Genomic DNA, 27,271 nt, shown 5'->3' on the forward strand with positions numbered 1-27,271 from the left:
AGGCCAGTTTCTGCAAAAGTTGCGGCTGTCGCCAGCCGCGTCGGACTCGCGATGCATTCCTACGCAACACAGTGCAGTTCTTCGGAGAAATCGAAACCACGACGTACTTCAGAGGAGACGGACAAGATGAAAAGATGGAGAGGGGACTGGAAGCGAGACACCGAGGAAAGGGAAAGAACACCATCAGCAGGTCTGGGGAGCCCCAGCGCGCTCCAGAGAGGAAGACAGACAAACGGACAGGAAAACGGCTTCGAGAAACGACGCAAGGATGCGCGGATCCCTTGGCGAGGCCTAGAGGATTTGGAAGAGGGAAAGACAAGGAAAAACGCTCTCAAATGCCAGTGTACGGATGCGCTTCCTGCAGAGAGGCGGGGAGACCCTTCGCTCCGGAGCCGACGGCGCCACCTGGCGGCCGACAGAGAAGTCTCTGGAGAACTGCGAAAAACACGCAACAAAAAATTCTGCAAACATTTTAACAGAGCTTCTCACACAAGTGTGTGCCTAGGTCGCGATTCCACCCTCGCATCCTGGATGGAAATGCAGAGAGACGAGGGAGTTTTCAAAGAGAGACATGCGGCCAGGTGCAACTCTTGGTCGCGAGATGCGATCTCGAAGGGTAGTCCCGGCAGAGAAAACAAGCGCGAACAGACACTCCGGCGGCCTCCGAAAGCGGCTGAGAGTTCCCTCTTCTTCTCTCTTCTTTTTCGCCAGGTCGACGCTGGAGCAGTCTTACTGTGTGCAGCGACGAACTCGAGGAGGAGCATGGTGGCGGAGTCTGTCAACCTGCCGCATCCACGCAAAAAGGGCAAGCACGGTAACGCGCGGGTGGCGTCGCACAGAAAAGGCAGCGGCCTCGTGAAGGCTGCCAACTCGGAGCGGCAGCGCAGGAACGCCCCCCGCGAAATCGGAGGCGGTTAGCCGGAAGGAAGGGGAACACAGAGAGGACTGCGGACGCAGGAGCGAACATTTCCGAAGGAAGGACGACAGGACGAAAATGGTCAAGAAGCGCGTGCAGTCCCGACAGCATAAAAGAAGCCCTACTGCTCAACTTCTTTGCAGACTTACGAAGAGCCGTTCGTTCCAAGGACAAGGACAAGAGGTACGATAAAGTAGACGAGGCAGCTGCGGCAAAACACAGCCAGAAGAACAGAAATGTTTAAATGAAAAGAAAACACACAGCCACACCGAACAGAAAACCGATTCAACGAGGAGAAGTCACAAGCGAAAAATGCATCCAGACATCGAGATGCACGCAACGCCCTAAACATGCACACGTATCGACAACCTACAAAGGCACATATACATATACATACATATACATATGGATACATATACATAAATATACATATACATATACATACATATACGTACATATACATATGGATACATATACATAAATATACATATACATATACATACATATACATATGGATACATATACATAAATATACATATACATATACATATGCATACATATACATATACATACATATACATATGGATACATATACATAAATATACATATACATATGCATACATATACATATGCATACACATACATATGCATACATATACATCTATGTATCTGCAAACGAATGCAGTGAGACGCAGTGCGACAACGCAACTGCACGCAGGCGTATTCGACATGCCGTTACCAAAAACAACACATAAATGTAAAAAATGTGTTGTGCTTCCAAGGAAGCAGTCGAAAACAGCGTTGTCAAGAGACACAAGTGGATTGCTCTGTATTCTGTTCCGTGTGAGGAGTGCAGAGCGACTGAACCCAGAGGGAACTCACCCTGTTGCGAAGTTCGTCTGAAAGCGCCGGTTCGCCGCGTCTCCAGCAAACAGCGCATTGTTGACGCAGACGAGAAGGACGAAGCCTGAAAAAAGGAGAAAGAGACAGTTCTTAGCAGTGGGAGAAATATGCACAGAGACAGACGGCATATGTTGCATGCAGCGAGAGAAGAAGCGGAGAGAAGAAGCGAAGCGAAGAAGCGAGAAGACGACGCAGACAGAAAAGAAACATACAACCAGGGAAGATACTCACCTGCGGCAATGGCATTTCCGAGCATGAAAGGGACACCCCAGACTGCAGGCATCAGAGAGAATTCGAGAGAAAAAGCAGAAAAAGGAATTTGTCGCATTCAGAACGTGACTTCCCGTGAACCGAACAAAAACCGCGGACCGTCGCAGGTTCTCCATTGAAACCCAAGTGCTCGAACGGCACCTGGAAAAAAGACAGAAAAACGGAGAAGAAGGAGCACAGAAAGAGGAGCCAGAAGGGGAGAACAGCGAAATGCAGCGAGCACCAGAAAGACAGCGAGCAGGAACAGTGGAGAGGATGAGGAAACGAAGAGGCGACGCGGTCGGGGAGAAAGACGGGGGCGAAGAGAAGGAAAGACACAGAAGAAGGTCTCACCTGTGCGCAGGCAAAAGTAGGCGGATAGATGAGTGTACGCCTGAGACTCAGCGACGTTGTAAACCAGCTGACAAAGTACGTAGATCGCCGCCGCCATCACTGCCTGCCCAGAAGAGATAACGCAAAGAGACAAACATAAAAACGCGACGAACGCGAAGGACAAGCACGGCAGATGCAAGAGACGACGCACAACGAACAGGGACGAGAACTGAAAAAAACCGAGTGGAGACCGCAAAACAGAGAGGCGACGCGACGCGGGCACTCAGGAAGAAGACAGGAGAAAAGGGAACTCGACGGCTTTTGACAAGAGAGATCTTTCTCCAACTTTCTCGAGAAACAGGCTTGCATCACCTCAAAATGGAGTTGTACCTCTCGTTCATTACGTCAGGACAGACCCCAGGTACTTTAAAAACGCGAGCAGGAAAAGATGCGCTGTTCACAGAGGAGTTCCGAGCTTCGTTCTCGCCGAGGCGAACTCAGCGGAAGAGGACAAAGACGAAAGAAGGATGGACCAAGACAGAGAAATGCACTAAGGAATGGAACAGGAGGAAACACAATATCCTCCAGACCGCAAACCGAACACAAAAAGAGCCTACCAAGGCGTGATACTGCTCGGCGATTGCGGGACCTCCAGAAGACGAACGCGTCGCCACAGAGGCGATGAGAACGAACAGCAAGCAACGCATGCAAGCGTCGAAAAACTGGGAGAGAAATTTTAATACGCCGATGCCTCCTCCGTCCTGCGAACAGGGAATCCCCAGGAACAATCGCGCATTCCCTGCATCACTTCAACGTTCGTATACGCAATACAGACGCACTCACGCAAACAGGTAGAGAAAGAGACACGCACACCTATACATTCACAGCGTCACATATAAATATATACATATATATATACATATATATATACATATATATATATATATATACATATATATACATATATATATATATACATAAATATATATATATACATATATATATACATAAATATATATATATATATATACATATATACATATATATATATAGAGAGAGAGAGAGAACGATGGGTAAGGAGAGACATGTATGCATCTCTGTAGCAATGTGTATCATTACTTACATTACAGATATATCTATTTATACAAATATATGCATATTGGAAGAGGCCTATTTTTCCCCGTGTACTGCTAGAAAAGTCTCACACCTTGACGTACGTATATAAATGCTGCAGTACCCCCTTTCGCACGGATTTTTTTCTTGTGAGTTTCAGCTGTTGTCTCCGCGGGAGGCAGCAGCGAAGCCACAAGCACTACCCTGAACCGCGACAACTCAAAGACGACCGCATGCGCGGCTTTTCAGGAGAGACACTCGCCCAGTGGCAAACACGATGCATGCGAACAACGAGACATCTGCTGGAGACAAACGGGCAGCGAAAGCCCCCCAAGGAAGCGCAAAACTGGCCAGTCTCTTTCTTCCTTTCCTCGTCCCCTCACAGATGCGTAGACGAGAAGGTGGATGGTGTTGAGGAGAACAGAAAGAGAGAACAGAATGACCGCACAGAGACTCCCGGCAGAGAGAGACGGAACGGGAGACGAGGAGCTTCTTTCCAATGCTCGCCAGCTTGAGAGCGAAGCCAGGCTGCTTAGGGCACACACGACCAAGGCCATAAGATAGAGGGGCAGGAGACCTGCGTTCAACAACACAAACACAATAATAACGACTCTCTCTAGAGAAACAGATTTATACGCACAGAAAAATAAAATGCTTTCTCGTCATCGGGCATATATATATATATATATATATATATGTATAAATATATGCACATGTATATACATACATGCAAATATATCCATACGTATACATGTCAGTATTAGTTCATCTACGTCCCTCTACAGAAACACGCATGTAGATACACCCATATATCTACCTATACATATATATATATATGTATATATGTATATATATATGTATATATATATATATATATAACCTAAAGGAATGGCAAGAACCGCACGATACAGAGACAGGAGACCTCTATACACCGGAACCGCTTGGTGTGCTTGTGAAAGCAAGAGCAAGGGCGTTTCGTTGTCTGCATGCAGTGGCGGTGTGTCGTTCCCTGGTCCTGCGTTTCTTGCGAGGTTACTGGAAGCAGGAACCGTTTCCTATGTTTACAGAGCCCCCGGCGACTTCCCCAGAGGCTCGCGAACGTCGTTGCTTTTTGGATTGCGGGCATGCAGAGGTTTCGCTGGCGACCTACCTCGGTCTTCGCAAGAGAAATGCCGCTCCCAGAATCCACCAGGATTCGTGAACTGCAGGTGGTACATGGCGTCGACTGGCGCATTGTTTCTGCATCGAGTAATCTGCGAAAGAAAGACAGAGAGGCCTAGACGAAACGAACTTCAAAAGAGAACATGAAACAGAAACACACATTCTAGAGAGCGAGAAACAGACGCCGCAAAGAAGCCTGCACCACACTGTGCGGGGAGAAAGTCTGTGTCTCTGATTGAATGCGGACAGGGACATAGGCGATCCGTCAGTTGTGCGGTAAAACACAGACGGCAAAAATGAGGCCTCTTTTCGTCAGTGTCTCTCCTGCCTCGACTTGAGCGTTGAAAGAACCGCTTCCCTATGCGACAGCGTCCAAACGCGAGAAGAACGTTCTGGGAGAAAGTCCACGCAAAAATGAAGAAGACGTACCCACACTGTGATGTGTTGTTCATTGACGTTGGAGTCCACCGCCTGCGCAAAGACAACGGAACATGCCACAGATTCTGTCGTTTTCTCTCTAAATAACAACCGAGGAGCTCCCCTGAAGCACCAGTTCCCCTTCAAATGAAGACATGCCTTCGCTTACACAGGAGACCCAGAGACTCGAAAAACCGCGTTGAATCCCTTCTCACTGTCGCTGCCCACTGGCGACAGATGCAAAGACACAAATGTACGTACAGAAGTGTCCATATAAATACATATATATATATATATATATATATATATATAAATATATATATATATGCATATGTGTAGGTATTGGTAAACAGATTTTATATACGAAAACGCATACCATCGAATACAACCGTCCGCATATACATACCTATTCATATATATATATATATATATCCATGGATGTATATTTATATATACACCTGTATACTTACTACTTCAATACGTGAGAACGCATACTTCCACGTATACGCATCCGCATATATATATATATACAAATATATAACTATAAATATATATAGATAGATACATATCTATATATGAAGATAGAGGTAGGTAGGCACACGACTGTCGTCAGGAATAACGCGAGCGGCAGGCAGTTTTTGAGGAAATACTCGAGGATGTCTCTGGACCTACGAGGTCCATGGCGTAGAGGGAAGGAGTGCTGTCTCGGAACTCCATCGGCACACCTCCGACTGCGATCACACGAACCGAGAAAAAAGCAAAGGAGAAAAGGGAATTTTTCTGCCAGAGAAGTCCCCTGAAGGCGCAGAGGAAGAGAAAGAAGAAACGAAACTGGCGAGAGGACCCCCGCATGCGCTGGAAACCGACTGCGAACGCAGCGTCTGAGAAGTTGCCTTCTTGAGCTGCTCGCGCGAGAGAAACCGCAGAAATCCAGGGAGACGATTTCGACCGTGACGAGCTGGAACTGTCGCATGTTGAAGGTCGAGCTCACGCGGGAGAAAGGTACGAGGGTGACGAAGACGCATGCAGATGCACAGGTGAACAGGAAGGTACACAGAGAGGGGAAACGCGACTGCAGACGGGGACCACGGGGCGAGAAGTTCGCCTTTGGAGAAGGAAGGTTCTCCCAGGAAGGACATCAAAAAGGCGGCAGCAAACAGGCGAGAACGCGAAACTCGCTTCTGCAGGATCGAGGTCGCAAGGCGAGAGGCGGCGGTGCGGCTCAGACGCAGCGCGAAAACGGATGCAAAGCACACAAGAGAAGTCAAAAAGCAGAAGCGAAACTCGGAACGGAATCGACCGGTTCGCAGATGCGAACTGTGCTGCACCACTGGAAAGGCGAAAGAGGAGGAAGTCGCGGGGACATGTTTTCTCCTCACCGAGAGGTTCTCGTACGCGCGCGCTGTTGATGAGTTTGTGGCAGACAGGCGTCTCGCCGGCGCCGCTTTCAATGTCGCGTCTGAGACCTGCGAGAACCTCGCTTTCTGTCTTGTTGAGAATGACGAGCTCATGTCCAGTCGCACTAACCATCTGAAAAAATACACGAGACAAAGCGGAAGGAGAGGCGAAAAAGCTGAAAACTGCTCATGCGTCGCAACATGGCCACTCAGACTTGCAAAGCGCAGACCGCCTTTTCCACAACTGTCGCGAGACGACTAGAGAGCTGCGTTTCGGGGGAACGCGTCGGCGGGGGGGGGGGGATGCCAAGAGCAGCAGGTCGTCGCTGGGGAAATTTGAGTAAGAGTTTGCACTGTTTGCAGAAACCTTGAGAGACGAGACTGGAAAGACATCGAGGACAGCAGCAACTCGAGAGGCGCGGCGCGCGCGCGCGGCCGATCCCGCCAGGCTGACAGGCCCCCCCCCCCGCGCCACTTAGCGGAGGAGACGTTCTTTCTGGACGCGTTTGTCTCGCGGAAAAGAGAACGAAACGGCCTGTGCGGAGAGGCCAACAGTGCCATCCGGACAGACGGCGTTTCGTTGAAAGGACAATTTCTCGTTTCATATTCCGAAGACACCACGTTATCGCACTTTCGAGACCTGAACCAGGAGTGCCAGTCGCAGACTCCACTCCTCCTCAAGACGCAGTTGGACCTGGAAAAGCATCTTGCCCTTCCGCAGAGAAAAACAGACAGCGCTTACAGTTTGAGCCATGATTCGACCTTTCTGTCCCTCTGGGATTGAAAAGCAAAAGTCGGCGACAGGCTCGTAGGTTCCCCCCCGAGCTAAGCCAAGAACTTTTTTGGCTTCGGCGTGGAGAGCGTAGGAAGGAGACTCGGAGTTCTCCCCAGAGCGGTGACCAGGCAGACAGAGATTTACGACGAGAAACAGAGAAAAGACGACGAAAAAGTGGAGACTTGCGGGTGAGACAAGCGAGGAGAAAGGAGGCCGGAACTTCAAAGTCCGCGGCAGAACCCCACCCTGGGCATCCGCTAGGACGCGGAGATTTTCTTCACCCATTTTGATTTGGGAGGGCATGAGAGTGGGGATGAGACGAGAGCTGCGTAACTTGACAGGAAGGCGAGCGAAGAGTGCGAAAGGGTCAGTGCAGCTCGAAGAAACGCGAGGGAAATGTGACTTCCCTGGCGACACTGAAACTCTGAGAAAAACCGGGCCAGCTACGGCCAGAGGCGCTCAAAAAAGCCAAACAAAAGAAAATCCCCGCGAGACTGACAAAGTCAAGAACGTTCTAGTGCGCGACAAACGCACGAACCCGTCGCTCTGGTCTCAGCCGGCATTCCGTTTTCCCCCAAGCCTGAGTGCTCGTGGAGGAAGGTGGCGCACACCACCTAGGAGGAAAAGTACGACATCTTACGACCGCCTTCAGACAGAAAAGAAACCTTCTGCAAACGCAAAAGAGGGAAAATGTTGAAAAGTCTTCAAGAGAGAAGCAGCTAAGAACGCCAGGGCTCCGTGTGTCGGGGGAAAGCCGATTCATGAGGGCCGAGAAATGAGGGCAGTGGAAAAACGTGGAGAACGGCAGAGCACGCACCAAGAACAGACAAGAAACCCCGAAGTGAGGTTCAAAGAAAAGGCACTGCGGTAGAAAAGCTCGAAATCTGAGAGAGAGGTCCTTGGCTGGAGATGGACGATCTCGCGACCCGCAGAAAATGAAGGTCAGAAAACTCTCTGAAACGCTCCGATTACGTGACCTGTAGACGGAACTGCAGCTGCGGACGATAGAAAACAGGGTTTTGTCCAGTCGAGAAAATCAAACAAACTGTGGAGGGAGTCAGAAGGATATATCGGGAGTGAAGAAGGCTTTCCACACGCTGGATTCGGGAATGCATCGAGGAACTCCAGTGACTCTTTGGACCTCGGGAAGGCGTTTTCAAATCGATCGCGGGGCAGCCGAAGGTCTAGGGGGCCAAGTGTCGAGAAAAGGGCGCGAAATAGAGTGGAAGAAAGAGAAGGGAGGAAACGGAACAGAGAGATAGAGAGAGTGTGTGCCTTAAACCTGCTACGGGAAACTGACCTGCCAGCTGAGCTGTCTAGCTCGACGCCCAGGTGGCTCGGACGAAGGGTTCCGCCAACGCTGAATTCCCGGCTTTTCCATGAATCAAACACAGAAAAAAACAGTCTGATGCAGTTGAGAGAAGCAGGGAATCGAAGGGGAAGGGCAACAGCTAGTTGTTCCCCAGTTTTCGAATTGGTTCGGAGCAAACAGCGCCATAAGTGGTACCGAAAAGTGCGAGGGCGCACGGCGGCTGCCAGCGAGCGACTGCGACCTTTTCATGCAACTCGATCCTTCTGTCCACTTTTTCCGTTTCGCCGGTGAAAACAACAAACTCAGTGTGTGCTGTATCGAGGAACGGAAAGACGCGCGTTTTTTTGAGGGCAGAAGACGGGGGAGAAAAGGAAACAAGCTTGCCGAAGTGCTGTGTGCACCAGTGTCGCTCCCGCGATTCACTGGAATCGATGATGCAGCCAAAAACGGAACGCGAGAAAACCATTTAGAGGACACACAAGTGAGCGTACCACTTTCCCCCTGTCCTTTTCGTTGTCACAAAACAGCGAAACTTTGCTTTCAGCCCGAGTATGGAGCCTCTTTCCGTTTCCAGCGAAGTCCTCTCGGACAAGGGTCGCAAGTCGGGCGTTGCCGTTTGAAAACCGTCGGTCCTATTCGATAAAGCTGAACAGAGGGTTTGAGGGTTGCTGTCTTTCCACGGCACACAGCCTTTTCAACGGTTTGAGTTCCTCCTTCATTGCGCGAGATGTAAATTGTTTTTCTTGTGCCCTGCAACATGGCATTATTGGCTTCTCCGCGATCCGAGAAGAAACAAGTGGCTGCCTGACCGGCGGTCCCCAATGAAGTTTGAAAGGCGCCGAACGGCGTGGTGACCATCAATCACATTTCAACACTGCCTGCCTTTCCTGACGTACGCAGGGCATGCAGTACCACTGAGCGAACAACTATATCTACACTCCCTGTTACGCATTAGAAAATGGGTTCCCTATGTCTATGTAAACGACCTTGTTCTGGGGAGTACACACTACGCGCTGGATAGGGGCGTTTAAGCAGAGCAAGAAAGGTTGCGGGAATAACGGTTTTCTATTCCCTGTTCTTCCACGTGGCTCACGCCATTGCACTTTCAACTTCAGTTTCGTTGAGGAAAGGCGAAATGATAGAAGAAACCTCGCAGACGGGGAAAACTGTACTCTTAGTATGTTACGCGTTATGTGGCTTTTTAGGTGGGTGCAATTCGGGAAACTACCTCTTAGAACGCGTCGCGTGCAAAAGTGGAAACGCATGCCTTGTCCACTACTGACTTGTACGGGTATTTTCGGGCATGACTGCATTCGCTTCGGACTCTCTTGACCGTAAAGAAAACCGCTGCTTCTCTAACTCCGGGCAGGCTGGGACCGTCGAACGTATCCTTGCTCTCAAGAGTTTTTCCATGTTAATATTAGTGCTTTTACGACTTGCACATTCAGTCAGTAGCACCTTGTGCCGTCAACGCGGATGTAAATCGGAGTATTTTTAGCTCAAACACTCGTTCAGAAGCCTCAAGAAGAAATTCTATGGTCGGTGGCAGGGTTGCTGAAGAAAGCAGTTCTGTTGCCCTTTGACTCGGGTGTTCTTAACGGCTTGTCAAACGAGTTCGATTCTTGTAAAAAGTGGAAACCACCTTCACCTGTGTCTCTCAAGCTTATCACTTCGTCTTCAGGTGACACGCTATAACTCTTGAGGTCAAGAGATACGTTCGTTTGTCCCGAACTGATCGAGTGTGGTGTCCTATGGAGTGTTGCACAGGATGCATGCAGCCGCGAATGATTAGCAGCATGATATAAAAGTAAAAGTGGGCCTATCGCTTCTCTTAGAGAAAATAATCAATGTTCGTCTCGACAAGAACCAACATCCATTATCCGTATGTCTAACAAACTGGGAGGAGATAATCGGTGGAAGAAGCTCTATCAGACACTCGCAATTTCCGCTACCGAATCCGCGCTGCCGTACAAAGGGTTCCCAGCGCCTCAATGCAGAGGCTCTTTCAAAGCCACAGCAAACCGAGAGACCAGACACCTTCATTTTCCGTAACACAACATGACGAATTTCCCAAAGAGACGTCTTTTATGTTCAGCAATTTCTGCAACTTTCGTAGCTCCCATCGCCAGCTGGGAGGGGTAGAGTGCACGTGCCACTAGAGGCACAGACCCATGTCGAACTCGGGTAAGAGAAGCGTTTCAGTCATTGTTTATTCTTTCCATAGATACAAAACAAGAACGATTTTAAACCCTAGAGGCTTGCCCACCTGTGCAGCACCTGCCCGTAGATTCGATCTTCGAAATGCGTACTCTGCATTTTCATGACTGGCATATCCCAAAGTAAACAAACAAAAGCGAGCTTTGCGTGCTTCCACTGTCAAAACATCTGCATTTACTCATATATATATACATCAGTTTAGACTTGCAAAGCGAGCTGAGAAAAGATTCGTGCATGCATTAGTACCTGCACACCAGTCACACACAGGCTGCCGACAGCACTGCATCGAACGCCTGATACGTACATAAATCCACATGGCTTCAAATGAAAACAGACGCGTAGAACCTGTAATGGAGAATCGTGTAGAATGGTTCCTCAGAAACCTTTTTCGTGAGCAAAAAGAACCTAAACAGCAGTGACAGCCTGTCTGAGAGCTGGCCTGCGAGGCTCGAAAGTTGGTCTGTTAACTGCGGAGTTCATAGCCTTGAGAGAACGGTTTGCTGCACCAGAGGAATTCCCAGCATTCCCGGCGACGCGTTCGCTGCAAGACAAACAATCGATAAACAATTACTACAGTATTCCATTGAAGATTTATTAACCATAAATACTAAACCTTCCGCATCTTCCTGCTTTGCTTTACAACGTGAAAAAAAATTAGACGATATGTTTTAGAAAAAGAACCCCAAATGAAAAAAACAAAGTCGGAAACTGTCGTAGGCTCTTTCTGCTCCAGATCAAGCTCCATGGCGAGGCGAGACTCCTGACAGACTCTAAAAGTGAAACATGCAAACTCCGTATTGTTTTCCTAGTCGCTGAAAAGGAAACTCGCCGCCACCGGAATTGCTAAAAGTCCTGCGAGAGAATAGGTTCTCGACACAGTCCACGGAGACATTACTCTCATGGCTCTTATTAACAGCGAGGGAGGACGACTGCTCAGATACTACAGTGATTTGTCATGCAGAACTAGACTGTAGACAGTTTTTTACCGCATGCTCTTACATGGAAGACAGTGGCTCTCAACAACTAGGTAAAAGCTTGTACCACAGTTCTACTCATGCATTACCACTTGGTGTGTGTAGCCTTTCCTACGCTCCTTCGCGTCACGGCTTTGCATGTGTATTGCCATCTGAACAGTAGTAGTTTCTAGCAAACGATACGGCGTTGAAAGCGATGCCCGCACCAAAATATCGCATATGCGGCTGCTTCGCAAGACGCGTCTCTACGCGACTAGGGGAGGTTCTCTGGTGTCTTGGCTGTTGGGCGAATGCCGCTAAAAACGGGGTTTAGCGTCTAGAGACTCTTTGATTTGGCAACCCCAAACTCTGTTAACTCTATTCCGTTCGTCCTGAACATAGACGATGAAACCTCATCGGCTGTGGCCTTCTGTTCCATTTGCCTGGATCCCCTTTCCCCCGCGTTTGTAGATCGTGGTTCGATCTCTCGTTACACGAGAAAAAACTGGATCTTCAGAAGGATGGAAAACGACGCCTTCTTCTGTATGTCTCGCGCATTTTTTTGCGGCGGTCTGCTCACTCTAAAGAGAACGGCGCGAACGAAATTCGACAGACACTGAGACTCACATGATGGCTCGCTTTTGCTCGGACGTCATGCCTAGGCCGCCTCCCAGGCGAACTGACAGTCGCTCGGAAGAAAGCCTGGAAGCGAGAGAAGGGAAGACGCGGCAACAGAAGATCGTGAGCGCCAGGTTGTGAAGACAGAGAAAGCTTCGGGACACTGACTGGGCAGCGCGTATGAGATGGATCCCCACAAGGCTGACATCTAGGCAAGACTAGAAAGGATTTCGACGAGCAGAGACTCTCTGCGTCTCGACGCCACTCTGTGTGGAGCAGCAGACATACCAAAATAGAGAGAAGCGCCCGAGACGCAGAGACGGTCGGTACAAAGTGCGTTGCTTGCGGAGGAGGCAGCGAGTTCGGGAAACGACCTTTGTGAGTCCAGACGAGGAAACAAAGAACGCAACATGCAACTCAAACTGAGGCCGTACCTGCCGCGAGATGCGAGAGCAAGCGAAGGTCCTTCGTGCAGCAGATCGACTTCTTTCTTGCCTGTCTCCGGCAAAAAAGTGTAAGGAATGAGGTGGAGGAGAAATCCAACTACCACAGTGCCGGCGCCAAAGGCGAGAGAAATGGCCCACTGGACTGCCGTCAGTCCCTGCAGAAAAAGCGCAGAGAACGAGAGACAGAACAGAAACGCGTTTCTCCACACTGGTGAGTGACTCGGAGGCGTCAACAGTTCCCAAACAGAAGCAGGGAGGAGGAAGGAAGACTCGGCTTGATATCGATGTTTCCGCAGAGCGTTTTCTCAGCGCAATACCGCAACTGCATAACGAACAACGCCGGGGGCTTCCAACGCTTAGACGGAGAAGCTCTTCGGCAAAAATAATGGCACTTGCTTCAGGAAAAACTACGGAAGGCCTCATTCCTCAACAGAGCGGCGGGTGGCTCTCGGCTGCTCGCTGAGTTCTCACCCCTGTCCCGTTCTTTCTTCTTCTGCCGCGTCATCTCCCTCTTTCTTCCTGATTCTCTCCTTGCTCTTGCTTGAGTTTTTTCTCCCCTTTGCTGTATTTCTTGTCCTCGGCACTCGCGAGTTCTCTTCGTTCTCTCCCCTTCCATGATCGCCACCATGTCCGCCGTCCTCTTCCTTCTCTCCTAATCTCTTTCCTCCCCCCTCTCTTCTCCCCTCTCTTCTCCTTTTCCCCCTCCCTTGTTTCCTCTCTTTTTTCCTCGGTTTTCCGTCCTCCCCCTTCTTCGCATTCGCGGCGGTTCGCGCTCTCATGTTCCTCCTTCGATCTCTCCGCCTGCCTCGCTTCTTTGCTTTTCTCCCGCGTCAGGCCTCCTTCGTCTCCCGCTTGCTCCGCACCTGTCGGTGGCAGCTGACGGCGAGGCCTCCAAATTCGACGACGAGGACTTGGACGACGAAGATGAAGGAGACGACGAATGCCCACATTTTGTTTCTGAAAACGCCTGAGAAGACATTCCACTCCGCGTTGATCTTCCGGGCGTTGATCATGTTGAAAATCTGCATAAACACAAAGACGTTGAAGACCAGCGTGTAGTGCCGCGACGCTCCCAGGTCAACGCGCCACCGACTGGCGTAATCTTCTTCGTCTGAGAAGGGATGGTAGCGCCGCCCAGAACGCAGGCGAAAGCCGGAGGGAACACCCTCCTCGTCTCGCATGCAGTCTGCACAACAGGCATAGGCGCAGCAGAGGCAGCCGAGACAACATACACACGAGAAACAACAAATGCATCTGCCGCACACCAACGCGTTCGCGTTCCTCCTAGACAAAGACGCGAATCTTGAAGAGAAACATACGTTTGGCGACTTGAGCGTAAAAATCCCGGCAAATAAGATGCGCCCACGTAAACAAAAAACGCGGTACTCATACACGCTATACAGAAAAACATATAAATATAAACATATAAATATAAACATATATATATAAATGTATATATATAAATGTATATATATATATAAATGTATATATATATATATAAATGTATATATATATATAAATGTATAGGTATATGTATATTTAGGTACGTATATGAGTGTAGAGGCCCACGCGTGTAGGTAGGAGGCAGTAAAATGTATGCTATGCAATTGTGGTGGATCTGCATGCCGATGGACGCAGTCGAATTGCATCTGTTCTCCTCATGTCAAACGAGACAGAGATATACGTAGCTATTGCATCCGTAGAATACGGTGTACCTACACAGATACAGTTGAAGAGAACTCCATCGAACAAAACTGTTGACGCTGCTTCTTCGTCTTACCAGGCACCCGCAGCCACGCAGCACTCTCGACAGAAATCTCACATAAACGTCAATTGCTTTCTAAACATATCTGTCCATTCTCTGTCTATATCTATCTATATGTATATTTATATATATATATATATATATGTATATATATATATATATTTGCAACCATAGGTACATATGTATGTCCATATGTATATCTATGGATGTGTACATACGTATCCCTGTATATGTATGTTTATACGTATGTGCACATACGTTGCTACAGATGTTTTACATGCCGAGATTTGCCTGTGAATACGTTGTCATGTATCTCGAGAAGACTGCGTTTGTTTACCGCTGAACTCGCAGAAGTCGGGGAACTGGCGTCGAGTTTCGGGAGAAAGATAAGTCCAGGGGTTCTCTGGGACGAAATGTTCGGCGCCGAAAATCAACGAAAACATCACAGTCAGTTGATAGACGGACTGCCCGACGATGTTCCTGAACATGACCTGCGGCCGTAAAAAACGCAAGTACTGCCGACAGAAAAAGCTCTGACTCTGACGCCTCGACCGCGCAAAAAACTGCACAGACGCAGATCGCAACTTGCTGCCCTTTCTCCGCTGGAGAGATCAACCTGTCACTCCTAACGGACTCCCCTCGAACGCAGGCATTTCCGTGGCTTCACCTTTCTTTACACATATTCATGTATCCGTATACGTATATATATATATATATATACATAGATATACATATATATATACATATATATATACGTATATATATATATATACATATATATATATATAGGTATATGCATCTGATACGCACTGGGATGTGTCTCTGCAGATGTTCTTCTGCGACCTTGAAAGATACACTGGACACAGTCGAGACCTTCTGCTTGAGTGCATGCACCGCTCTGTCGAAGTTCACTCTTCAGAGACATCTTCGTCTTTGTCTTGATCAAACGCCCCTCCTCAAGGAGAAGCGCCGAAACAGCACAAGCAGCCTTGCCCGTGTCTCCCGACGTTGAGATTCTCAGTGGGTCTTCTTACACATATTTGCATTTCTTACAGGTTTCTTATCCAGACGTACGTGTATGTATACAGAAATATGAAAATAGATCTATCTATCTACAAAGAATATGTATACGCACACGTTTATACAAATATATATATATATATATAACATTTATATATGTGTGTGGACGAAGCAAAAATAGTTATATATATATATATATATATATATATGGAGAAAATGTATACAAGTGAAGAATATATATAGACATGAAGCATATAATTATATATATCAAGAAGAATCGACGTCTACGTCGGACTAGAGGGTGCATGCGTGACGAGGACTGCCTTGCCTGGACGTTTCTGTCTGATTTGTGACTTCTCCACATGTTTTCTTGGATTTCTTTCCTTTCTCTCGCGTGGTGCAAAAGCATCGGTGGACGAGCGCATGGAGCTGGCCACAGTAAAGGTATCGTTCTTTCTTCACCTGCGTTGACTTTTTTACCTTGCTAATGAGGTAGTCGTGTCGGCTGTGAGGTTTCCTGTTTAAAAGTTCGTCGGTCGGGGGCTCAGTGGCTAACGCGAGAGACGCAAAGGAGTCCATTATCAGGTTTACCCAGAGCATTTGGACCGCAGTCAAGGGACTTTCTCGGATGATTGTCGCTGCGCAAGACAGAGAAGAGTGGAGGCGCCAGGTGATGGCCGAAAAGCCGAAAAAGGCGAGAGAGAAGAAAGACCATAAAAGGCGAGGCTGAGGAAACGCCGGCAACCCACCGTCGAGCGCCGAGTTTGGAAGCTCCCGTGCGGCGCAGTTCTCTGCTTTTGAGAGAACGCTGAAGGAAACGCGGCAAAAGAGAATGGGGAGAAGGCGGAGAGCAGGAAAGGAGGAAACGAGAGACAAGCAAGAGAAGAGGAAAGCAAAGAAGAGACGAGAAGCGAAGAAGAAGGCAGGCGTTCGAGGGGAGAAAAAAACGAGAAGGAGAAAAGGAGACAAAGAAACAAGGAGACTCCAGGGATGTGTCAACGTACCTGTCAGAAACGCTGTGACGACAGCGACGACGTTTACAGTGAGTTGAAATTGGAGAAATCTGCGAATATTGTCGTAGACATTTCTTCCCCACTTCACCGCCTTCACGATGCTTCCAAAATTGTCGTCGAGGAGCACTATGTCTGCTGCCTGTTTGGCGACTTCTTTTCCTGGAGAGACACAGAAAGAGAGAAAAAACTCGAGTTTCTGAACGCCCCAGCAAACGCATGCACCATACACCCACGGAAAAAAAAGGAAATACTCTTAAAAGAGAGAAACCGTCCGTTTGCAAAGCTTCGCACGCCCCAGTCTGCCTGCCTCCCCTGTTCACATTCTGACACATAAGTCTATGCAGATATGTAAACGCATATATATATATATATATATATATATGTATATGTATATATATATATATGTATATATATATATATATGTATATATATATATATATATATATATATATATCTTTGTTGCCGCAAGTGCAACAACGAGAAATCTAGAAACAGTTGAACACCTGCAGTGTCAACGCTGCATGGTCACATGTTTGCCTTGGTTTGAGGAGAGCCTCTATAGTCCTACGGCGCATGCATCTGTATAAGCGTACGTCCTACACGGGAGGCTGAGGAGGAACAAGGAAGACCCAGCGACTGTAAATCCTCAGAGCAGGAGGGAGGCCGGTCCATTGTCTAAAAACGAAGAAGCAGAGCGCGGAAATAAAACCTGAACTTTTGTAAACGAACCTTTAGACGCCCACCTGAAAGCCCCATGGCAAATCCGACATCTGCCTTCTTGAGGGCAGGAGCATCGTTAGCACCGTCGCCAGTCACCGCGACAACCGTTCCCCTCAGTTCCTTGAGTCCGACAACCAGAGCATATTTATCCATGGGCTGAGAGCGAGCAAGAACTTCTAGGCTGCGTGCGATTCGCAGACGAGTCAGAACAACAACGCGACAAAGGCAACGATGAGACAGCTGAGGTTGTGCAGCTCTGCAGGGATCGCTCCAAGGAAAACGCCTGGGCGCGTCAAGAAGCAGCTAGCAATGGCTCTCTGCGTACATCTATGAAAGGCGATGACTGCAGAGGTATGCCCGTAAACAGAGAGAGAGGGATCTACACACTCCGGAGATAGAGACATCTAAGCTCACAGAAACATACACACATCCAGGTGGATATTCATACAAACACACAGCGACTTTGATTTGCCTACATAGGCACATAGTTAGACATCCACACATATACATATTTATATATATATTTTATAGATGTAGAGAGATGTAGGGGCCCTGGGATTCACGAAGTATTCTGAATACACTTCTCTTGTCTTGACCGCAAGCACACATACTTCAATATATATATATATATATATATGTATGTATGTATGTATGTATGTATGTATGTATGTATGTATGTATGTATATGCATGTATATGCACAGGTGTGCTCATGAGTATAACTGTGTATACAGAGGTGTATGTGTGTATGTGAGTGTGCGAGTTGGTTCGATGAAAGTCATTGAAAAGAAGTGTCAACGCTCAACCCACTTGTCTGCAATTTCGTTGAAGGCTTCGGGATTTGCGATCACGTCGACTCTCATCTTCTTGCCGGTCGCGCGCTCCTCCGCAGGGTGCCTCGGACAGTCGCACATGGCCAGTCGACACCCGCTGCACACGACGCCGCCGATCAGCGCGTTGAACTCCGGGCCAGTCATCGCCAGTCCGTCTAAAAATAAAAACAAGAAAAAACGCGAGAAGACGCAGCGCTGCGTGCGAAACGGCTTCCACGCATGTGCGAGAATTGATATGTGACTCAATAGACGTTTACATATATATATATATATATGTATATATACGTATATGTATATACATGGGGGCAGGAATGTAACTGCATGCATCAATCACTACATGTATATGTATATATATAAATGCAAGCATGTATGTATGTATATGTGATAGTATAACTGGAGAGGGGTGTCTATATGTGAGTGCGTCGATCTGTGTGTGCATGCGGAGAAGCGCGAAGGCGCCTTGTTTTCTCACTTTTTTCTGGATGGTAGATGTTGCATTTGACTGCGATTTGCTTTGCAGTCTCGATATTGTCTCCCGTGACCATGCGCACTTTGATGCCTGCGTTCTGGCAGGCCAAGACCGCTGCGGGGACTTCTGGGCGAACTGGATCTCTGCAAGACGAGAAGGGAGAACGAAAAACGGGGAAGCAGAGAGAGGAGATGGAGAACGAGAGGCGAAAGAAGAGAGACGGAGCAGACGACGACAAAGAGAACGAGGAGTAGACGATAGCAGAGAAGAGCCACAGGGCGGCAGACGAAAGACGGACGCGAGGTGAAGGAGCGAAAAAGCGAGGACGAAAGAGAGGAAGAGACCCACTGGAGGTAACCGAAGCCGGCGACAGATAGATACGTCTTATACGTCTTCGTAAGCGAGTTCACGACCTTCACAAAGTACTCGAGTCTTGACTACGTGTCTTGTGTTCGCTTCAACGAAAGAAGAGGTGGAAGGGAGAGAATGGCGGAAAAAGAGAAGGAAAATGTGGAGACAGACCGGAAAGAACAGAGGCGAGAGCCTCCACGCAAGCGAAGACAGGCCGCATCCTTCCACGAGACTACAGAACTGCAGAGACCTCTCTCTAACATGTTGTGCTTCAACCGGGTGTCTTTGTTTTGCTCTAGAAAAGGCATGCGCAGGCGAGAAAGGAAAAGCCAGTAAAGCGAGAGGGATGGTTTCATCGCCCCAAAGCTCCTTCCGTGGTTGTTTCGCCTTGACGACAAACAGACGAAACACCGAGTTCTTTGTTTCGCCAGAAACGCTCGCGCTTCTTTCATGCACCCGACCAACACTCACGCACGCAAGCGCATGCGCATACACGGACATATATATACATATATATATATATACATATATATACATATATATATATATATATATATGTATATGTATATATATATGTACATATATGTATTTGTGCTTTATGTATGGAGTCCATCAAGCTGCGCTTCTTAGCGGATGCACCGGCTGCTGTGGAGATAGACGAAGCGGACGCGAGCAGGTTCACATATTTCCTCTTTCCAAAATACAAAGAGGAATGTTTATACAGCGATGCACATCCGTGCATACACGCGTATGGTCTTGAACTGTGCGCCTTGTCTTTTCTGTCTTCCTTGCGAGGTACCTGATTCCAACGATCGCGAGGCAGGTGAGGCCCAGTTCCATCTTCTTGAACGGGTGGAGCTCGCTCGCTTCCGCCCAGGTGGTGTCTCCTTCGTCTGCAGCGATGTCTTTGTACGCGAGGCAGATTGTCCGGAGCGCCTCGCCAGCGAGTTTGTGAATGACTTCTCGCTCGATCGTCATGATTTTCTCTGCGTCCAGCGGCGCCAGGTCACCTTCTCTGTCTCGCTGAGAGGTCGGCGTATCTCCGTCTCCACCTGCGGCGTCCTCCCCCTCTGGGAGCGGAACGACGACGTGAGCACAGAGCTTGAGCACAGTCTCCGCAGCTCCTTTCACGAAGACGCGCAGAGTGCGCCGCCGAGAAGAAGGAACTCCAGCGGCCGAAGGAAGAGAAGAAGAAGCAGAGGAAGAAGCAGAAGAAGAAGCAGAAGAAGAAGCAGAAGAAGAAGTAGAAGAAGAAGCAGAGGAAGAAGATGGGGACGACGAGGGGCTGTGACGGCAAGACGAGAGGCGAACAGCAGGCGGTGACGAAGCGTCGGAGAATTCATCCCATGCATTCACGACTGTCGTCATGATTTTCCTGTCGCTGGTAAACGGCTCGCGATGAACCAGCTGAGAGAGAGACAGGAAAAACGCCAGAAGGTGCAGAAAGGAGAAGAGGCAGGCGATGCAGAAGCAGGCGAAAGGTGGGGAAGGAATAAGAGGAGAGTCGGGAGAAGAGAGAGATGAGAGAGACGAGAGAGACGAGAGAGAAGAGAGAGACGAGAGAGAAGAGAGAGAAGAGAGAGACGAGAGAGAAGAGAGAGAAGAGAGAGACGAGAGAGAAGAGAGAGAAGAGAGAGACGAGAGAGAAGAGAGAGACGAGGGAGACGAGAGAAAAGAGAGAGACGAGAGAGAAGAGAGAGACGAGAGAGAAGAGAGAGACGAGAGAGAAGAAGGGCATCCGGAGAAGCGACGAGCACGCACGATGATTGAGGAACAGGAAAACGGAGAAACAAGGGCAACGTCTGAGCATGAAAGAGGACACAGACAAGGAAGTCAAGACCGAGAGAGCACATACGAAGAGTCAAGAAGAGAACGACGACCTGCCAGTCCTGTGTAAGGGACAACGACGGTGACCGATCCAGGACAACGGGAGACTCGACCGAGCCTCCGAAAGATGCACAAGTCTTGAAAAAGGCAAAAATACAGACAGGTAAACGTCCGTCAAACAGGCGAGTTTTAGGCGCCCGAGAACCCAACTCGAGCGCGAGGCGTTCCATCAGAGGGAGGCGGAAGCGAAGACTCACGTCGGCTTCTTCAAGAATTCTTTCGTCTCTTATTCTCTCGTAGTCGAATCCCATTTCTCCGGCAAACTCCAAGAGCGCACACTCGGTGGGCGACCCCACTTGCTTGGTTACATCTACCTTCTTCAGCGCGCCGCTGCTGGCCATAGAAATCAGCCTGCTCCTCACAGAAGCTTCGACTGTCGAACGCGCCTCTCTCTCCAACACACTGGTGCTGTTCAATGCAATGTTTTCCATCAAAATCTGCGTAGCAGAGAACAGCGGAAGACACGGAGAGCACAGTGCGCCGAGCGGGAGCCGACGCGAGAGATGGAGAAGAAGAGAGAGAGGCAGGAGAAGAGAGAGAACGACAAAGAGAGACAGAGACGCATAGGGGAAAGAGAGAGAAAGAGAGAGAGAGACAGAGCGTAGACGGAGTGAAAAACCAGGTCCCGTGGTTCAACTTCCCTGTGCGCCGAGTGAGAGAACGCAATACGAAAACAACGGATGAAAAACGCTTCTACGAACGACAGTTGCAGATCCTACAAGTGACGAAAAGAGTGACCCATCTGAACAGATTGGGTACGAGGAAGTCCCGGTCCATCATGTTCGGCCGTTCCCTCTTGTCGCGTTTTGCTCTCCCTCGACTTTCTGAGCGCGTCGTCTTTCGTCTTTCTCTTCATTCTTCTCTTTCGCTGCCTCCGTCCTTCTCTTTCACTCGCTCCTTCTTCGGTCTCGGTTCCTTCACCAGCTGTTGCCTTCTCTTTCCTTCCCTTCCACTCGCTCCACCCATCTTCTCTCTCTTCTCTCTCTCGTTTTTGTTCTCTCTTCCCTTGCGTCTCCCGTCTCCCCCTTTCTCTCTCCTTCTCGCCTCAGAAGAGTTGGACATCCTCCGACTCTCGGCGTCTGTCCCGCCGCTTGCGCTCCACCTGCGCGACCGCGTCCGTCGTTCACAGTGGAACTCGAGGGACTCTCTGTCTCCTTGTTTTCTCACCTTGAGGTACTTCGGCGGAAACCGTGTGCGGCCGCCGCCGCGTTCCCTCGCGACAGCGTCGCGCCCCTCGTTCTCCTCTTCTTCCTTCCTCTCTCCTCGCTCGGCGCGTCCTCCCTGTGTCGGCAGGGTGTGCACTCTGCCCTGCAGTACCTTCGCGCGCGCCAGCTCTCTTCCTTGGCGCGTCCAGACTCTCCAGAGCTCGTCGTCTCTGTAGGTCAAGTTGCGTCCATCCCAGGCAGCCTCTACGCTCATCATGTTCTTCGTCAGTGTGCCGGTTTTGTCGCTGCAGATCTCGTTTGCACCCCCCATCGTTTCGCACGCAGCCAGGCGCCGGACGTAGTTCTGGTCGGCCAGCATCTTCCCGATTGAGTAGGCGAGCGAAATGGTGACGGCCAGCGGCAGGCCCTCAGGCACCGCCACCACCAAGATCGTGATCGCGGTGACGAGAAAGTCCACATGCTCTCGGCCGATCGTACCGCCCGATGGACGTTCGTCCTTCGGCAGGAGGCCAAACAAAATCCAGTACCTACGGGGAGGCGAAAAAGCGAGGACATGGGGACAGAGGAAATCGCACGGAAGGCACGCTAGAATTCGCGGAGAGCAGAAAACCCAGAAAACATCGAAGTGACTCCAACGTGAAATACACCTGGAAGACCTTTCTCAGGCGCCTCTTGCCAGGGGTCCTCAGACGCCACGGCGCCAGGCGAGAGCCTCAGCAAGACCGACAGGCTACGTGGAGCACTGCAAGCAGAACAGAGGTCTCGGGATGTCTTCGTTCTCCCGTCACACGTTGAAGAAGTACCTGACCCAAGCCTGAGGTGAACTGCCGTTATAAGGGCGTCACCCTGCGAGCTCTACGGCCTCCAGATGTCTTTCTCAGTCCCGTGAGACAGACACCCACATCGAGACAGATGCACCGCGAGTGCCGGTGCAGGTGACCCGCGCCTCGCTGGAGTCAAGTTCGGACTCTCAAAGGCTTTCATGTCTCTGCTCAAGTTTAACCAGCGAGCCAACAGCTGTGGGGACGCGGCGCACACAGAGCGACCTCAGGCTGCGGAGAAAGCGAGGTTTCGCAGTCTGACAGTCACGGGAAGGCCGCAGAAAGAAGTGACCAAGCACACAATCTGTCGATCCGTCTGGGCGGGGGCTGCAGCGCTGGCGCTGTTGGTGGTGTGGAGAAGTCGGAGAGTTCCGACTCGAGACACAGAACGACACAGATCGCGAAACGCAAGCGAGGGACTCCGGAAAAATCCCCTCCTGGCGAGTTGCGAAACAACACCGACTGTTCATCCACACACGTCGCTGCGGAGTGAAGCATCGCCTGCATGCGTGATTTGTTTTTGTAGACTTTTTCAACAAAGCCGCGATTCGTGTTTCGTGTGTACGTGAGCCAGCGCATGGCGTTCCTGGGAGGCTCTTCCTCTCTTCCGCTTACTGAAGAAAGAGAACGAACAGCGTCAGGCAGGCGGCCAGGAACCCAATTCTTCCGATGTCTCTCGCGAGAGCATTCAGCTTATCTGTCACAGGGAAAGAGACGCAAGTCGCTTCTCCATGCAAAGCGCGATTGTGAAGTCTTTCTGTTCTCGCGAGGCACAGAACTCCAGAGGGACGAGTGCATGCACTGACGCTCGACATACTTTAGCAACCTCTGTGATGCAGAAAACAACAAACATTCCCCATTTGTCGCGCCGAAACCTCTTCTTCACAACCGACTGCTCAAACAACCACCCGCCCCGTCTGTCAACACTGTCTCCCTCTCCCACTCAAGCAGATACACAAACATACATATATATAAATATATATACATTTCTATACATTTATAAGTATATATATAGATATATATGACTGTGGCGTGTGGTGTTTGGTGTGAGTTGGATCACGAGGGAGGACGTCGCCTGTCGGGGGAAGTTGGAGAGGCCCCGTGAAGACGTTCTACCTTTTCAAGTCCTTGCAGTGCGACCCTCTTTCAGAGCTTTGCTTTGGAAGCACAACGACGTTGAAATATTCTTGTTTCTATGAAATCACTCTTAATTCCGAAATGCATAAACACCTTCGAGCCTCACTCTGCAGCGGCGTCGGCTGCGCGTCGAAGGCCGTGAGCTGCTTGTACAATTCGCCTTGTTGAGAGTGCGTCCCGACGCCAAGGACGAGAGCTCTGCCGCTCCCGCCGACGATCGCCGTTCCTGCAAGGAGAATAGGGGAGGGGATGGCATGGTGATCGGCGGACGTCGCGTCAAGTCTCTCGACTCCCGCTTGTCTCCGAATGTTTCCGAGAAGAGAAGACGAAGAGATACGGGCGGTTCTCCGCAGAAAGCTCGACCTCGGCTTCTCCACAGAAGACGAGGAAGGTGTGGGAGACGGCGACGGCGAAGGCGCTGGGGAGAAGGAAGAGGCGTGAGTTTCCTTTCCCTCGACGAGGCGATTCTCCAGCGTTCGCTGCTCCCCAATGCCGCACTTCTGTCCAGAGTCTTCTTCTTCGCCGAAGGCTGGCTGCGAGGCTCGCAGGCGGTCAAGGGACGCCCAGCACTCCTTGGGAGGCTCTTTCGCAATCGCTTCCGACTCGCCTGTGAGCGCAGACTCATCTGCTCGCAATTCAACTCCAGAAATCAGCAAACAATCCGCAGGAACTTCGTCGCCCACCTCCAGGCGAACGATGTCTCCGACCATCAGCGTTGCCACAGGTGTCTGCCGCTCTTTTCCAGAGCGGATGACGCGGCACAGTCTGTCGTCTGCAGAAAACGAAACAGGAGCAGAAGAAAGAAGAGAGGGAGTGCCGAAAGGAAGAAAGAGAAAAACACAAGACAGGGACAAGTCGAGGTCCCGAAACCACTCGACCAGACGTTCTGTGACCTCGTGTAGGAGATGCTGCGGGCGCATCTCTGCAGAAAGGAGAAGGGGAGAGTGACAAAGACTACACGCAAAACCGTGATTCAACTTTCAAACGCTCCCGACCGGATCTGCAGCCCACAACATGCACTTTCCCAAGGTCAGGTTGGGACAAGTTGCTTCTCCTACTGAGACGCATATATATACATATATATGTATAAATATAAATATATATAAATATAAATATATATTTGTAAATGTGGTTGTGCGTTTGTCTGTGGCCGCGTAATCCTAAACAGGAGGTGAAGAGCGCACGAGCTCCACGTTTATGGGTACCATGATGGAGACACAGAAATATGTGTAAAAGCCTTAGAAGAGTCGAGTGTACGTACCCTTTACTTTGCCGAGTTTACGGAACTGCTTTTCTTTTACCCAGTCGTTGGTGGCAGTGACAGCAATGACGACGAAGACGGCGACCCAAATGGCAAAGCCTTCAATCCACTCGACTTCAGGATGCTCGCCGAGCTGCAGTGGTTTCAAGCGAGCAGCCCAGAGACGCATGGAACGAACTGGCAAGCGCGAGGAGCCTCGCTTTTGCATGCATCGGTATGTACACTTTGATGCTTGTACAGACCAGATTACAACCTTCGATCAGGAACAGGGGGAAAACACAACGCTCACGGGCATACGCTACGGTCAGAGAGAAACAGAAGAAAACCTCCTGAACAGATACAAATGCTGGGCTGTAGAGATACCCATTTCAATCTTCGTTAACATTCTCCCACAAGAGAACTGAACGCGCCATCGTTCAGTGAAATGTGCCGCTTCCTATTTTTCTGAAACTCGAGGCTTTTCAGCAGGTTTGCCCCCGAAATTAATTCTCTTGACTCACCGTGACACCTAAGACGATTGAAATGAGGCCGCAAAGAGTGAGGATCCGCAGAGTGAAGTCTGAGCCAGCTTCTAAGCAGAGACGCCAGAAGGCTGAACGACAGCAGAGAGATATGACGGGGCAGTGCTACGGAGAGGAAGCGAATAGAGGAGAATGAAACAGAAGGACGGTCGTCGAGGCCACTCGCACAGGGGTACGGAAAAAAAGGCAAGCCTTATCGGAGGAACTGCTGAAAGACCACAAAGAACGTCTCTGTTGGACATAGCAACAGCTTAGCGAGGCGGTTCTGAGATGAGGGACTAAGCAAACGCCGAACAACAGAAAGAAATGAGGGATCAGAAGTGTCGGAAGTGAGCATGGAACAGCTCCGGTGAAAGATACATGAAGATATGTGCAATGCGCACACATGCCCTCTTCCCGGCTGTGCCGCCACTACAAGAAGACGACTTTTCTTCGATCCATGGAAGAGTCAGAAAGCGACAGCTTTATCTCCAGGAGACACAAGATCTATTTAGGAAACAAAAGGGCGTACGGGTAGGTCGTCGTTGAGGAAGAACGTTGACCCCAAATGCTCCCTTCCGTTTTTGGAGGAGTTCTTGAGCTTCATCCATAGGCGGGGATGCTCGAGGAGACATAGGCTTGAACTCTGCTTTAGGCGAGGCCGGCTTGACCGCAGCTTCCGAAACATCTAAGCCATGTTGGAAGCTGGTAACGAGACCGGGTTCAAGCGCCTCAACGCCGCCGTAAGTATTTAGCAACTCGAGTTCTTCATACTTTGTTCGGGTAACATAATTTCGGACAAGAGCTGCGGTAGCATAACAGATCAGGACAAGAAGCAGCCGGCCCAATCTATCACTCGGTGCCAATCCCGACGACCTTGCGACTGTACAGGGATTGTGTTTTGCGGACCATGTGACCATGGTAGCAACCGCGGGAAACCAAGTGGGCACAAATAGCACAGATAGGTTCAGGCGCATTTTGAATAATCTCATGAGTTGAAAACGATGCCGGCTACACTCCATCCAAACTTGGTGAAAGTGACTTAGAACCTTTTTTGTCTTCGCCCTGCTCAACCTTCCGACTGGTCTGGCCCAGAAAGGAATGAAGGCGTTGGCAAGCAAGAAGGTGCGAAATGTGGTTTGTAGGGGCTGGCGTGGCGTATTCGTGACTAGCCTCTGTATTGATACCTCTGAGAGACATCCTAAATAAGTTTCTTCTTCACTGACACGTGTCGCTCCCTTCGGAAGGATGATTTCGGATTTATCGGGGTTTGTGAGTGGTCACGCATAGCAGTCTACCACACGTTCTCTTACAGTAGAGTTGCTCAGTTGTGAATTTGAATGGCTCGACCGGTGTTTCGCCCTCTTGGGGAGTGTTCGGCATGTCGACAGAAATGTGGGAAACCCGCTGACTCTGCGACTCAGTTGCAGATTCGGGAAGCGCAGGGAGTTTTTCAGGTTCACCATGCTTCGAAGGTGTTGTGCCTGCGGTGCGGCTGGGTTTGTCAGCTGAGGCCCGT

The 27,271-nt window shown here is 49.7% G+C and overlaps 2 protein-coding genes across 2 annotated transcripts; both read right to left on the bottom strand.

The window, feature by feature from the left end:
* Positions 1–31: 31 nt before the first annotated feature.
* Positions 32–7,603, bottom strand: TGME49_233760 (hypothetical protein). Its single transcript, XM_018780371.1, has 13 exons — positions 7,232–7,603; positions 6,472–6,622; positions 5,765–5,823; positions 5,105–5,146; positions 4,665–4,767; positions 3,898–4,091; positions 3,019–3,162; positions 2,423–2,525; positions 2,051–2,092; positions 1,799–1,883; positions 1,066–1,122; positions 734–783; positions 32–435 (listed from the first exon to the last, which is right to left on the bottom strand). Exons 1-13 carry the CDS (start codon positions 7,565–7,567, stop codon positions 332–334), a joined length of 1,470 nt encoding a protein of 489 aa, XP_018636771.1. The 5' UTR covers positions 7,568–7,603; the 3' UTR covers positions 32–331.
* Positions 7,604–11,198: 3,595 nt separating this feature from the next.
* Positions 11,199–27,135, bottom strand: TGME49_233770 (calcium-translocating P-type ATPase, PMCA-type protein; the record flags this gene model as incomplete). The annotated part of the gene is made up of 19 exons (XM_018780372.1): positions 11,199–11,334; positions 12,374–12,448; positions 12,799–12,965; positions 13,674–13,996; positions 14,913–15,066; positions 16,076–16,233; positions 16,600–16,767; positions 17,352–17,509; positions 18,138–18,315; positions 18,633–18,772; positions 19,780–20,387; positions 21,065–21,304; positions 22,035–22,560; positions 23,470–23,551; positions 24,098–24,763; positions 25,253–25,385; positions 25,753–25,844; positions 26,285–26,557; positions 27,066–27,135. The coding sequence occupies 19 exons, from the start codon at positions 27,133–27,135 to the stop codon at positions 11,199–11,201; spliced, it is 4,347 nt and encodes a 1,448-aa protein (XP_018636770.1).
* Positions 27,136–27,271: the final 136 nt, after the last annotated feature.

Source organism: Toxoplasma gondii, chromosome VIII, assembly GCF_000006565.2.
Source record: "Toxoplasma gondii ME49 chromosome VIII, whole genome shotgun sequence".
Classification (NCBI taxonomy): Eukaryota; Apicomplexa; class Conoidasida; order Eucoccidiorida; family Sarcocystidae; genus Toxoplasma; species Toxoplasma gondii.